The following is a 15532-nucleotide window of genomic DNA, read 5'->3' as shown; positions in this document are numbered from 1 at the left end:
GGTCTGATGAAACCAATAGTTAACTCTTTGGCCTAAATGCCAAGCGTCACTTCTAGGGCTTTGGCGGTCACGAAATTTAGCCAGCCAGGGGAAATGACTGTCAGTCTCACGGTAATTGACCGTTAATTAACATTTAGCATCTCCTGGCTTCCACACAAGCTGCTGATGCAGACCTTTGGAACATATACATTTTAAAAAGTCTAAGAAATCCATGTAGTATAGCCTGCACCTTCACAATAAATCCATGTAGTATAGCCTGCACCTTCACAATAAATCCATGTAGTATAGCCTGCACCTTCACAATAAATCCATGTAGTATAGCCTGCACCTTCACAATAAATCCATGTAGTATAGCCTGCACCTTCACAATAAATCCATGTAGTATAGCCTGCACCTTCACAATAAATCCATGTAGTATAGCCTGCACCTTCACAATAAATCCATGTAGTATAGCCTGCACCTTCACAATAAATCCATGTAGTATAGCCTGCACCTTCACAATAAATCCATGATTTATGTTAGACAGGTCTAAAGAGGCATGATATAAAGAAAATGTGGTCTATGTAAGAAGAACAGAATAGCATACTCTGAGTTCTCCTTATGTTAGGCCCTGATACAGTATGGCTGTGGACCGCACTAGTTCATTTAGCAGACCAGATTTGCTTAGAATTACTAGCAGACAAGATTTGGAATATTAGTGCTTATAGCCTACTACCATGTTGTTACGGTTTTCTAGTGGTGATGAAGGAGAGTCGGACCAAACTGCAGCGTGTCGATTGCGATCCATATTTATTAAACAAAACGTAAACACGACTAAACACTAAACACTACAAAACAATAAACGTAATGAAAACCGAAAACAGCTATCTAGTGCAAACTAACAGAGTACAAGTAAGACACTAAGGACAATCACACACGACAAACTCAAAGAATATGGCTGCCTAAATATGGTTCCCAATCAGAGACAACGATAAGCACCTGCCTCTGATTAAGAACCACTCCAGACAGCCATAGACTTAGCTAGATAACCCACTAAGCAACAATCCCAATACCACCACCAAAACCCCAAGACAAACACACCACAATTACAAAAACCCCATGCCACACCCTGGCCTGACCAAATACATAAAGATAAACACAAAATACTTTGACCAGGGCGTGACACATGTGCACATTGCTGCGCTTATATTGTGAAGAAATAGCCTAATAGTTTATCAACATTTTAAGCTAAGCATTCTGATCTGTTTAGCTTAAAGTGGTTGTATTAATTTGGCATCCCACAACTGTCCCAGACCATGTTGGGAATATTTATTTCTCACACAGAATAGAATAGACTGACTTTTGTACTATGGAGGATAGTAGATTGAATTAGGCTAGTGCTTTGGCTGTTCGTTAGGCCTACTACTTGAGTAGGCCTAATGAGAAGCACTCAGGGAGAAGGGCATAACGGCCACTGGCCGCAAAAGGCATGGATTTGTTTAGAGTGCAGTGAAATTCTAGGCATTATCAAGTGCTTGTCAAATTGTGAATGAGTGACTGATGTAGTGTGTACAGCCTGCACAAAAAAAACAAAGCAGAGCTCATGCATTTCAAGTTACTTTTTTCAAATCATCATTAGTCACATCATACAGCTTCACAATGAATTAAAAACCAAAACACATAGCCCAACGTTTGTAGAACATCTAAAGCTACATTAATAACTCCAAATTAAGCATATAGGAGGACCTATTTCTTTGTTAACCGCTCAACACAGAATATCCATGCAATTATGCATGTAATGCTTTTATTAGAAAGGTGCATTTTTATGGTGAAAATGATCTTCCCCAAACTTGAAACTCACTCACCACCTACAGTGCCTTGCGAAAGTATTCGGCCCCCTTGAACTTTGCGACCTTTTGCCACATTTCAGGCTTCAAACATAAAGATATAAAACTGTATTTTTTTGTGAAGAATCAACAACAAGTGGAACAAAATCATGAAGTGGAATGACATTTATTGGATATTTCAAACTTTTTTAACAAATCAAAAACTGAAAAATTGGGCGTGCAAAATTATTCAGCCCCCTTAAGTTAATACTTTGTAGCGCCACCTTTTGCTGCGATTACAACTGTAAGTCGCTTGGGGTATGTCTCTATCAGTTTTGCACATCGAGAGACTGACATTTTTTCCCATTCCTCCTTGCAAAACAGCTCGAGCTCAGCAAGGTTGGATGGAGAGCATTTGTGAACAGCAGTTTTCAGTTCTTTCCACAGATTCTCGATTGGATTCAGGTCTGGACTTTGACTTGGCCATTCTAACACCTGGATATGTTTATTTTTGAACCATTCCATTGTAGATTTTGCTTTATGTTTTGGATCATTGTCTTGTTGGAAGACAAATCTCCGTCCCAGTCTCAGGTCTTTTGCAGACTCCATCAGGTTTTCTTCCAGAATGGTCCTGTATTTGGCTCCATCCATCTTCCCATCAATTTTAACCATCTTCCCTGTCCCTGCTGAAGAAAAGCAGGCCCAAACCATGATGCTGCCACCGCCATGTTTGACAGTGGGGATGTCGTGTTCAGGGTGATGAGCTGTGTTGCTTTTACGCCAAACATAACGTTTTGCATTGTTGCCAAAAAGTTCACCTTCTTCCACATGTTTGGTGTGTCTCCCAGGTGGCTTGTGGCAAACTTTAAACAACACTTTTTATGGATATCTTTAAGAAATGGCTTTCTTCTTGCCACTCTTCCATAAAGGCCAGATTTGTGCAATATACGACTGATTGTTGTCCTATGGACAGAGTCTCCCACCTCAGCTGTAGATCTCTGCAGTTCATCCAGAGTGATCATGGGCCTCTTGGCTGCATCTCTGATCAGTCTTCTCCTTGTATGAGCTGGAAGTTTAGAGGGGACGGCCAGGTCTTGTTAGATTTGCAGTGGTCTGATACTCCTTCCATTTCAATATTATCGCTTGCACAGTGCTCCTTGGGATGTTTAAAGCTTGGGAAATCTTTTTGTATCCAAATCCGGCTTTAAACTTCTTCATAACAGTATCTCGGACCTGCCTGGTGTGTTCCTTGTTCTTCATGATGCTCTCTGCGCTTTCAACGGACCTCTGAGACTATCACAGTGCAGGTGCATTTATACGGAGACTTGATTACACACAGGTGGATTGTATTTATCATCATTAGTCATTTAGGTCAACATTGGATCATTCAGAGATCCTCACTGAACTTCTGGAGAGAGTTTGCTGCACTGAAAGTAAAGAGGCTGAATAATTTTGCATGCCCAATTTTTCAGTTTTTGATTTGTTAAAAAAGTTTGAAATATCCAATAAATGTCGTTCCACTTCATTCTTCACAAAAAAATACAGTTTTATATCTTTATGTTTGAAGCCTGAAATGTGGCAAAAGGTCGCAAAGTTCAAGGGGGCCGAATACTTTCGCAAGGCACTTGTATGTATGCCAGTTAGGCTCTACACCCATTGTAAAGCGTATTAGTGTGCTTAATTCTATGAAGTTATTTGGCCAATTCAGTTGTGATACAAACTGTATTATAACATGTAGGGCCTATGGGCTATGCTACGTCAGGTGTGCGACTGTGATTCGAAAAAGTTGCAAAAAAAAAGGCATTGTTTCTTATGCTGGGCATCATTCACAAGTGACAATATATAATTCACAAGGGATAGGCTGATATTGTCACCCATCGGACGATTCTTGATTTAATCTTGTCTTTACATATACTCAATAATATATGTGTGACATCTGTTTTGATTGGACCATTATCATGGACCTGTATCGAAACACGGGCAGTGGGAAAAAAATACATGTCATGGGGCTCCCGAGTGGCGCAACTGTCTAAGACACTGCATCTTAGTGCTAGAGGCATCACTACGAACACCCTGGTTCGATCCATGGCTGTATCACAACCGGCTGGGATTGGGCGGCGCACAATTGGCCCAGGGCCATCGGGGTTTGGCTGGTGTAGGCCGTCATTGTAAATAAGAATTTGTTCTTAACTGACTTGCCTGGTTAAATGAAGGTTACATTTATAAATAAATAAATAAAATCTTGAATAATGAATGGAGGACGCTTTTCCCTGTGGTTTATTTTCATGACAGCCAGGTAGGCTATACTCCTGTTGTGAAGAGAAACAATGTGCTTAATGTTGAGAAATAAATATAGTAGGCCTAGCCTGTAGAAAGCTGATGGGATCCTCGTATTTTTATTAGTGGCCATCATTCCCGCAATTGCATAGCCTATAGAAATGTTGTGCAACATGAGCTCCTTGGCTCTCATGAAGTGTTTGATCAGAATTTCGAATATATTTGCATTGATATCAGTCATTAGTGCTGAGTACCAGGCAGTTAGCAAGTTTGGTAGGCTTCTAATGACCATCAGCAGCATCAGAGCTGGGAGAAGCCTAAATACCGTGATTTAAAAATAAATAATATTTTACCTTTATTTAACTAGGCAAGTCAGTTAAGAACAAATTCTTATTTTCAATGACAGCCTAGGAACAGTGGGTTAACTGCCTGTTCAGGGGCAGAACGACAGATTTGTACCTTGTCAGCTCGTGGGTTTGAACTTGCAACCTTCCGGTTACTAGTCCACCGCTCTAACCACTAGGCTACCCTGCCTAGTGGGATTTGACTACCTTAATGACTCGTGACCACCGGTTTGGAGGTAATATGGTCACCGCAATAGCCCTAGTCATGTCTGGAGGAAACCTGGCACCATCCCTACGGTGAAGCATGGTGGTGGCAGCAGCATAGCTGTGCAGCAAAATAGCTGTGCAGCAACGCTCCCCATACAATCTGACAGAGCTTGAGAGGATCTGCAGAGAAGAATGTGAGAAACACCCCAAATACAGGCATGCTAAGTTTGTAGCGTCATACCCAAGAAGACTTAAGGCTGTAATCGCTGCCAAAGTACTGAGTAAAGGATCTGAATACTTATGTAAATGTTATATTTCCGGTTATGTTTAATAAATTAGCAAAAATATATAAAAATATAAAAATGTTTTTGCTTGGTCATTATGGGGTATAGTGTGTACATTGACGAGAGGAAATATATTTATACATTTTAGAATAAGGCTGTAACCTAACAACATGTGGAAGAGGTCAAGGGTCTGAATACTTTCCGAAGGCACTGTATTTTGCAGAACAGTGATTACATATTTTTTGAGAATATTGAAAAGGGTCTTGAGGGTTAGCCATCAGATACTTAGTTGACAAGCCACTGACAGAGTTGACAATAGATACTCAAAACAGACATTTTTGCCTCTAAAGATAAAAGTTAAATAGAAACATTTATAAAATATAGACAATTATTCATTTGAAAATCCCTAATAAAAACAACCATTCTATCAGATCTTTCAGCGCTCTGTCAGTTGATGTTTTATGGAGTTTCTTCTTTGCTCAAATGATATACATAGTAGCAATTTAGTTTTTCTTCAGTTTCTTTAGGACTCCAAAACCTAATTAAATGTAACATACTTGAACCAAAATTAATATTCTATTTTAAATTATCAGGCAGTGTAACGATATTCGTCTGGAGAAGGAGAAGAGGACCAAAACGCAGCGTGGTAAGTGTTCGTCATGTAAAAAAAAAAGAACACTACACAAAATGAAAACGAAACAGTTCTGTCCGGAAAACACAAGACACAGAAAACAATCACCCACAACCAAAATGGGTTGTATGATTCTCAATCAGAGACAACGATCGACAGCTGCCTCTGATTGAGAACCATACCAAGCCAAACAGAAATACAACATAGAAAAAAGATCATAGACTACCCACCCCAACTCACACCCTGACCAAACTAACACAAAGACATAAAAAAGGAACTAAGGTCAGAACGTGACAGGCAGATAGTTGACAGTTTATGGTTGTGACCATGGTGATTCCAATATTGTTTGTTAAAATATTTTAAAAGTAGAGAATTTACAGACCATGAGGAATGTTGTTGCATTAATGAATTAATGAATAAGTCCTTATGGTATCCCTGACCCTGCTCATTCCTGATTCATTTTGGATTTTAGACAAATCTGATGGAATCAACCAAATTACCGGACATATTTTAGGAATCAACATTTTGAGAGAAATATAATTTTAAGTCTTAGAGGCCTATTGCAAGAAACTACATACAATAATTTTTCACAACCCTACCAGGCCGCACTGCTTCTTCTAACTGCTCGCTTAACCAGGAAGCCAGCCGCACCAATGTGTTGGAGGAAACACTGTACAACTGGTGATCGAAGTCAGCGTGCATGCGCCCGGCCCACCACAAGGAGTCGCTAGAGCGTGATGGGACAAGGACAGCCCAGCCGGCGAAACCCTCCCCTAACCCGGACGATGCTGCGCCGCCTGTCTCCAGGTCTGAAATTAATAATATTGAAAGTACTTTGAAAATTCCCAAAACAAAATGTTTTCCCTCATAAAATTCTCTTAAATGACATTTTAAGCTTGAATAATGCAACAAAATCCATTAATTTCAACTATAAACAAACTTTCCCTGCCGGACAAGAAGCATGAGATGGAGTGAGCGGTGATGAGTGAGGGGAAGAGGGATAAATGGATGAGACGGAGGTCAGCTGCAAGCCACAATTCTACAATCTAATCTAGATGCCCTTAATCTCACAAATGATCATGGAACCTACCAGGTACAACGCTAAATATGTAAACACGGGCACCCTCATAGATATCATCCTGACCAACCTGCCCTCTAAATATACCTCTGCTGTCTTCAATCAGGATCTCAGTGACCACTGCCTCATTGCCTGCATCCGTAATGGGTCCACGGTCAAACGACCACCCCTCATCACTGTCAAACGCTCCCTAAAACACTTCAATGAGCAGGCCTTTCTAATCGACCTTGCCCAGGTATCCTGGAAGGATATTGACCTCATTCCGCCAGTAGAGGATGCCTGATTATTCTTTAAAAGTGCTTTCCTCACCATCTTAAATAAACATGCCCCATTCAAAAAATGTAGAACTAAGAACAGATATAGCCCTTGGTTCACTCCAGACTTGACTGTCTTTGACCAGCACAAAAACATCCTGTGGCGTTCTGCATTAGGATCGAATATCCCCTGCGATATGCAACTTTTCAGGGAAGTTAGGAATCAGGCAGTTAGGAAATCAAAGGATAGCTTTTTCAAACAGAAATATGCATCCTGTAGCACAAACTCCCAAAAGTCCATGGAGAATAAGAGCACCTCCTCCCAGCTGCCCACTGCACTGAGGCTAGGAAACACTGTCACCACTGATAAATCCACTATAATTGAGAATTTAAATAAGCATTTTTCTAAGGCTGGCTCTCACCTGGCTACCCCTACCCCGTCAACAGCTCTTCATCCCCCACAGCAACTTGCCCAAGCCTCCCCATTTCTCCTTCACCCAAATCCAGATAGTTGATGTTCTGAAAGAGCTGCAAAATCTGGACCCCTACAAATCAGCTGGGCTAGACAATCTGGACACACTTTCTTAAATTATCCGTCGCAATTGTTGCAACCCTTATTACTAGTATCTTCAACCTCTCTTTCAGAACGTCTGAGATCCCTAAAGATTGGAAAGCTGCAGCGGCCATCTCCCTCTTCAAAGGGGAAGACACTCTAGACCCAAACAGTTACAGACCTATATCTATCCTACCCTGCCTTTCTAAAGTCTTTGAAAGCCAAGTTAACAAACAGATCACCTTGGTTTCTCAAATGACTGCCTTGCTTGGTTCAACAACTACTTCTCAGATAGAGTTCAGTGTGTCAAATCGGAGGGCCTGTTTTCCAGACCTCTGGCAGACTCTATGGGGGTGCCACAGGGTTCAATTCTTGGGCCGACTCTTTGCTCTCTATACATCAATGATGTTGCTCTTGCCTCTGGTGATGCTCTGATCCACCTCTATGCAGACAACACCATTCTGTAAACATCTGACCCTTCTTTGAACACTGTGTTACCAAACCTCCAGACAAGCTTCAATGCCATACAACACTCCTTCCGTGGTCTCTAACTGATCTTTAAATGCAAGTAAAACTAAATGCATGCTCTTCAACCAATCGCTGCCCACACCTGCCCACCCGTTTAGCATCACTACTCTGGACTGTTCTGACTTAGAATATGTGGACAACTACAAATACCTAGGTGTCTGGTTAGACTAGACTGTAAACTCTCCTTCCAGACTCACATTAAGCATCTCCAATCCAAAATTAAATCTAGAACTGGCATCCTATTTTGCAACAAAGCATCCTGCCAAACATACCCTCGTAAAACTGACTATCATACCGATCCTTGACTTCGGTGATGTCATTTACAAAATAGCCCCCAACACTCTACTCAGCAAGCTGGGTGTAGTCTATCACAGTGCCATCTGGCTCCAGGTCATCTATAAGTCTTTGCCAGGTAAAGCCCCGCCTTATCTCAGCTCACCTTAGCAGCACCCACCCGTAGCACACGCTCCAGCAGGTATATTTCACTGGTCATCCCCAAAGTCAACTCCTCCTTTGGTCACCTTTCCTTCCAGTTCACTGCTGCCAATGACTGGAACGAATTGCAAAAAACACTGAAGCTTTTATCTCCCTCAATAACTTTAAGCATCAGCTGTCAGAGCAGCTTACTGATCATTGCACCTGTACACAGCCCATCTGTAAATAGCCCACCCAACTACCTCATCCCCATATTGTTATTTAGTCTTTGCTCCTTTGCACCCCAGTATCTTGCACATTCATCTTCTGCACATCTATCACTCCAGTGTTTAATTAATAATTGTAATTATTTTGCCACGATGACCTATTTATTGCCTTACTACATTTGCACAACACTGTATATATATTTTTCTATTGTGTTATTGACTGTATGTTTGTTTATCCCATGTGTAACTCTGTGTTGTTTGTGTTGCACTGCCTTGCTTTATCTTGGCCAAGTCGCAGTTGTAAATGAGAACTTGTTCTCAGCTGGCCTATCTGGTTAAATAAAGGTGAAATAAAAAATATATATGTTTTTAAAAAGCTATGAGTCTGTAGCAAGCTATGATTGGTTTATGAGGAGTGCCAAGGTTATGACTGAGGTGAGAGGTGAGCATTGAGTAAGGAGGGGTGATGAGGGTATAGGTGAGGGTTAGGGGTGAGGGTTTATTCTCAGCAGGTCCTTAGAACATCCTTGTTTCTCAAACACGAAACAGGCAAACAGAGTGTGAAAGTGTGTGTTTGGATAGCATTGTGTGCCAGTTCAGAGAGGTATTTAAGTCATCTGACACTACACGGTGACAGCCAGTCCACAGCCACAGAGAAAGATTAAGACTCTTGGTACAGTGGGGACATATCAAGTCAACTGGTAGGCTATTATCCAGTTGTCCAGCAAGGACAGGGAAGAAGATGCCTGCCAAGGCCAGTAGTCCCTTGGTCTAGCTAGGGTCTAGGTGTCCACTGTGCAGAGAATAGGGTACTCAGTTGAACGCCTCATGTTCACAAACCCAAGACGTGAGCTGGGTTTTATAATTTTTTATGTAGTTCTGAGCACCTGCTAGATCTATGATACCTATTAATGGTCTAGTTATTTGAGGCAGAAACATAAGTAAGTTGGTTGGTCAGGGAGGATGGGTTGGCGTAATCCGCGACAGTCTAGCAATTCAAAGGTTGCATGTTCGAGTCTGGGACAACTGTAGCATTTTAGCTAACCATTCCCCTAACACTTATTCGAAACTTAACCCAATTCACCTAAACTGCTCCGTAAATTTAGCTAACCTTTGTATTTTTGGTTTTCCTACATTTTGAAGTAACTGCCAACATAAATTCTCCCCGTAATTCTCCTTTTGTTACGGAGCAAAAAGCAACCTGGTCTCAAATAACGACATACTATACAGCCTCCAAGATGTATGATAAGGTAAGTCATCCAATTAGTATACTATTGTATGACCGGGTAAGCCGTCTGATACTAGACATCCTCTAGCCAAATACATTTAAACTTAGTTTTTCACAATTCCTGACATTTAATCCTAATAAAAATTCCCTGTCTTAGATCAATTAGGATCTAGGACCACTTTATTTTAAGAATGTGCAATGTCAGAATAATAGTAGAGAGAATAATTTATTTCAGCTGTTATTCCTTTCATCCCATTCCCAGTGGGTCAGAAGTTTACATACACTCAATTAGTATTTGGTAGCATTGCCTTTAAATTGTCTAACTTGGGTCAAACGTCTCCTTGCTCGCACACACAGTTCTGCCCACAATTTGTTTATAGGATTAAGGTCAGGGCTTTGTGATGGCCACTCCAATACCTTGACTCTGTTGTCCTTAAGACATTTTGCCACAACTTTGGAAGTATGCTTGGGGTCATTGTCCATTTGGAAGACCCGTTTGCGACCAAGCTTGAACTGACTGACTGATGTCTTTAGATGTTGCTTCAATATGTCCACATAATTTTCCTTCTCATGATGCCATCTATTTTGTGAAGTGCACCAGTCGCTCCTGCAGCAAAGCACCCCCACAACATGATGCTACCACCACCGTGTTCACGGTTGGGATATTGTTCTTCGGCTTGCAAGCTTCCCCCTTTTTCCTCCAAACATAACGATGGTCATTATGGCCAAACAGTTATATTTTTGTTTCATCAGACAAGAGGAGATCTTTGTACCCATATGCAGTTGCAAACCTTAGTCTGGCATTTTTTATGGTGGTTTTGGAGCAGTGGCTTCTTCCTTGCTGAGCGGCCTTTCAAGTTATGTCGATATAGGACTAGTTTTACTGTGGATATAGATACTTTTGTACCTGTTTCTTCCAGCATCTCCACAAGATCCAATGCTGTTGTTCTGGGATTGATTTGCACTTTTTTAAAGTACGTTCATCTCTAGGAGACAGAGCTCATCTCTTTTCTGAGCGGTATGATGGCTGCGTTGTCCCATGGTGTTTATACTTGCGTACTATTGTTTGTACAGATGAACATGGTACCTTCAGGCGTTTGGAATTTTCTCCCAAGGATGAACCAGACTTGTGGAGGTCTACACATTTTTTCCTGAGGTCTTGGCTGATTTCTTTTGATTTTCCCATGATGTCAAGCAAAGAGGCACTGAGTTTGAAGGTAGGCCTTGAAATACATTCACAGGTACACCTCCAATTGACTCAAATTATGTCAATTAGCCTATCAGAAGTTTCTAAAGCCATGACAGAATTTTCTGGAATTTTCCAAGCTGTTTAAAGGCACAGTCAACTTAGTGTATGTACACTTCTGACCCATTGGAATTGTGATACAGTGAATTATAAGTGAAATAATCTGTCTGTAAACAATTGTTGGAAAAATGACTAGATGTCCTAACCGACTTGCCAAAACTATAGTTTGTTAACATGAAATTTGTGGAGTGTTTGAAAAACAAGTTTTAATGACTCCAACCTAAGTGTATGTAAACTTCCGACTTCAACTGTATATACAGTATAGTATAGCATTATAATATTGCATTATTTGTATTCAGTGGGGGGGAAGAGGATGATTGTTTCTTACATACTGCTAATTCCAGACTCATACACTAGGACCGTATGCATGTATCAGCCAAATTGTTCATTGATTTGTTCTGTCTGGTCTGGAGGCCTCGAGGCACATGCAAATCCCATACTCACTCACTCAAACACCTATAAACTCAGCAACTCCTGTTGTATAGTGATACTAGCGATGTGCAATTTCAACCCAAACTGCTCCTAGGGCTGTTGCCCCTCTGCTGCTCCCAGCTTGTGTCGACCAGTATTTATATTTAAAATCTTTTTGTTGTTGTTGTGGTATTTAAAAAAAAAAATGTGTGGTTGTTGTGGTATTTTTTTCTCCCCAATTTCGATCTTGTCTCATCGCTGCAACTCTCCAACAGGGTCAGGAGGCGACGGTCGAGTCCTCTGAAACATGACCTGCCAAAGCGTGCTTCTTAACACCCTTCAGCTTAACCCAGAAGCCAGCCGCACCAATGTGACGGAGGAAACACAGTTCAACTGATGACCGAGGTCAGCCTGCGGGCACCTGGCCCACCACACGGATTCGCTAGAGCGCAATGAGCCAAGTAAATCCGCCCCGGGCGAACCCTCCCCTAACTCGGACGACGCTGGGCCAATTGTGCGCCGCTCTATGGGACTCCCGGTCATGGCCGGGTGTGACACACTCTGGGAACCAACCCGGGTCTATAGTGACGCCTCTAGCACAGCGATGGAGAGACTTAGACTGCTGCGCCACTCAGTAGGCCATGTCTACCAGTATTTCAACCAATATTTGGTCTGGATCAATGCCATGAGTCACAAACCTTCTATGTGGCAATGTGCAATTCCCAGTCAACAATACAATGCTTCTTATTTACATTTGAGTCATTTAGCAGAGGAGCAATTATGGTTAAGTGCCTTGGTCAAGGGCACATCACCAGATTTTTCACATGGTTTGCTCAGGGATTCAATCCAGTGACCTTTCGTTTACTGGCCCAACGCTCTTAACTACCAGGCTAACTGCCACCCCATGTATTATTTCACACATAAGCTTGTGTGACATTCAACATTTTTTATCTCAACTCTTCCCATGTTGTCAGCTACAGTAAATAGCAGAGGTCCTTCTGAAAATACAGGAAGTATATAATTCATGGCTCCCCACATTAAAAAATACTATAGCATACTATGGTAGGAATACTATAATATTCACTGTGGTGTTTTGTGGCAAAAATACTACAGTGAATATTGTAGTACACTGTAACATTTCATTGTATTGTGTAGCTTACATGCTGTATCATAAATAAACTTTGATTTGCTTAAAACTTGTTGGGGATAGGGGGCAGTATTTTCACTTTGGATGAATTGCGTGCCCATAGTGAACTGCATCCTACTCTGCATATATATGCATATTATTATTAGATTGGATGGAAAACACTCTGAAGTTTCTAAAACTGTTTGAATTATGTCTGTGAGTATGCCTGCCCTATGAGTTCTGTTAATCTTCCAAACAGGAAGTGAAATTCTGAATGCGTCTCTAATTTTAAGCCATCGCCTCTTCCCTTCCAAATAAGATATGGATCTGTTAGCACTTCCTACGCCTTCCACTAGATGTCCTCATTCAGTAGAATGTGGAATGGAGCTTCTGGTGTGAACTTTGACCGAATGGGAGGGGAATGAGTCACTGTCCTGGCAGAATGCAAATTTCCCTGTGGCGCATTTGTCTGTGGATGTCACCATCGTTCCATTTGGCTGCAGATGAAAACGTATGCTCCGGTTGGAACGTTATTGGATATATATGAAAATAACATCCTGAAGATTGATTCTCTACTTAGTTTGACCAGTTTATTCGACCTGGAATATATCTTTTTGACGTTTTCGTCCGAGTTCTCCTAGACCAGCGTCAGCTTTTGGGCACGCGAGCTGAAAGTGCTTAGCAAATGCAGCTAATTGGACACTAGTATTGGACATTATGGAGCAAAACAACAATTTATTGTGGAACTAGGACTCCTTGCACTGCATTCTGATGAAAGATCATCAAAGGTAAGGGAATATTTATGATGTAATTTCGTATTTCTGTTGACTCCAACATGGCGGAGAAATATATTTACGTCTGAGTACCGTCTCAGATCATGGTAGGCTTTTTTCGTAACATAAAAAAAAAAAATCTGACACAGCGGTTGCATTAAGAACCAGTGTATCTTTAATTATATGTAGAACATGTATCTTTCGTCAACGTTTATGATGAGTATTTCTGTTATCTGGCGAATCTCTCTGTTATTCCTCCGGATATTTTGGAGGCATTTCTGAACATGGCGTCAATGTAAACCGAGATTTGTGGATATAAATATGCATATTTTCGAACAAAACATAAATGTATTGTGTAACATGTCATATGATTGTCATCTGATGAAGATTATCAAAAGGTTAGTGATTCATTTTATCTCTAATTCTGCTTTTGTGACTCTATCTTTGGCTGGGAAAATGGCTGTTTTTTGGGGGGGATTTGGTGGTGGTCTAACATAAATATATGTTGTGTTTTCGCTGTAAAACATTTTAAAAATCGGACATGATGGGTAGATTAACAAGATGTTTATCTTTCATTTGCTGTGTTGGACTTGTTACTGTGTGAAAGGGGGGGGGGGGAAGTTCCCCTAGGGGAGCGCCTTGCCATAACAGGTTTTAACACATGGTTACAATATACCCTATTCTAGAATAAAAGAAAACTGAGAGGTGAACTATCAAGTCATATAATTTATTTGCATAGATTCAACTTGCTATCAAATCAGTTGACATAAATCAGTACTACGTTGAATTTCAGGAAATTTGTTTAAAAATTACCATAATGACCATAAAAATCAAGCTTTTGGTGTGATGTATTCATGTGCTGTAGTATTTACCATAGTGCTTTTGTGGACATGATATTACATTATACTGTAGTGTTTACTGTAGTGTTTTTAGAGACATTGTTTTATCTTTGACATCGAAGTTGGGGGTTTTCTTGTTGAGGAAACATACTGGAAATACTCAAATATAGCTTTTCCTATAACCAGTAGGTAACAGCCAGTTCAGAACCCAATATATGCTCTATTCTTGGCATGTAGGTTTCTCATTTATTGGTGGCGGGGAATGGGCAGGGTATATGCAAATGAAATACTGTCGTATTTTACTATAGTATAAAAAGTAGTGTTTTTGTCGACTAATGTTTTTGCAGACATTTCTGTAGTATTTACTAGTGTTTTATGTGTGGAGAATACTGTAGTATTTACTATGGTATACTACAATATACTACACAATTACAATTACTACACAATTAAGGGATACTACTGTGTATAGTATTCTACAGTATACTATAGTTTACCACATAATTCTATACTAAGCACTTTAATATTCTATAGTAAACTGTAGTATCCTTTTAGTTCAACTATAGTCTCTCTCTCTCTCTCTCTCTCTCTCTCTCTCTCTCTCTCAGGGTTGGCAGACGGAGGATCCTAATGATCACCAGCCTCTGCCAGTTTGTGTTTGGTGTAAGCGTGGCATTCATGGGAAACTACTACCTATTTATGGTCATCCGCTTCCTGCTCGCCATGGTAAGTGTGCGCGTGTAGGAGTTGTAAGAAAAGCCTAATTATCAACACATGTGGAGTGTAAGGAATGCAGGATGACGTTTTATGGGCAAATCCTATCTTGAGACATGCACTTTACTTTAAATTTCAGAATAATCTCCCACAAAATACTATAATATTTTGCTGTATGCAAAAGTTGTGGGTTATTTATGCATATCTCAAGTTGGTAGCAGTTATATACATTAGTTTGTATTCATCCAGTATTTGTATTTGTTAGTATTAGATTATTTGCCTGAAAGGAATGCCAGGTCATACTAGAGGCTATAAACTGTAAACTGCTTCCATAGTAAGCTATGTGTGCCTCTCTCTCTCTCTCTTTACATCTTACATTTCTCTGTCCTGAGCAGAAGTCTTACAGTTGTTCCTTTTCACTAAGGTCAAATGTACGATGCCCTCTAAGTATTGGGACAGTGAGCATTTTTTCTTCTTTTAGCTCTAAACTTCAATATTTGGATGTTAAATCAACAATGACTATGAGGTTAATGATG

General features: G+C 40.6%; 1 protein-coding gene across 1 annotated transcript in view; it reads left to right on the top strand.

The window, feature by feature from the left end:
- Positions 1 to 15532, top strand: part of slc22a16 (solute carrier family 22 member 16) — a 65076-nt gene that overhangs the window by 17635 nt on the left and 31909 nt on the right. Inside the window, exon 3 of the mRNA XM_020496965.2 lies at positions 14891 to 15008. Within this exon, the coding sequence (XP_020352554.1) occupies positions 14891 to 15008 (118 nt within the window). The remainder of the gene's footprint in view (positions 1 to 14890; positions 15009 to 15532) is intronic.

The sequence above is a fragment of the Oncorhynchus kisutch genome, linkage group LG12 (assembly GCF_002021735.2).
Source record: "Oncorhynchus kisutch isolate 150728-3 linkage group LG12, Okis_V2, whole genome shotgun sequence".
Lineage (NCBI taxonomy): Eukaryota > Metazoa > Chordata > Actinopteri > Salmoniformes > Salmonidae > Oncorhynchus > Oncorhynchus kisutch.
This window is presented reverse-complemented; position numbering and strand designations above follow the sequence as displayed.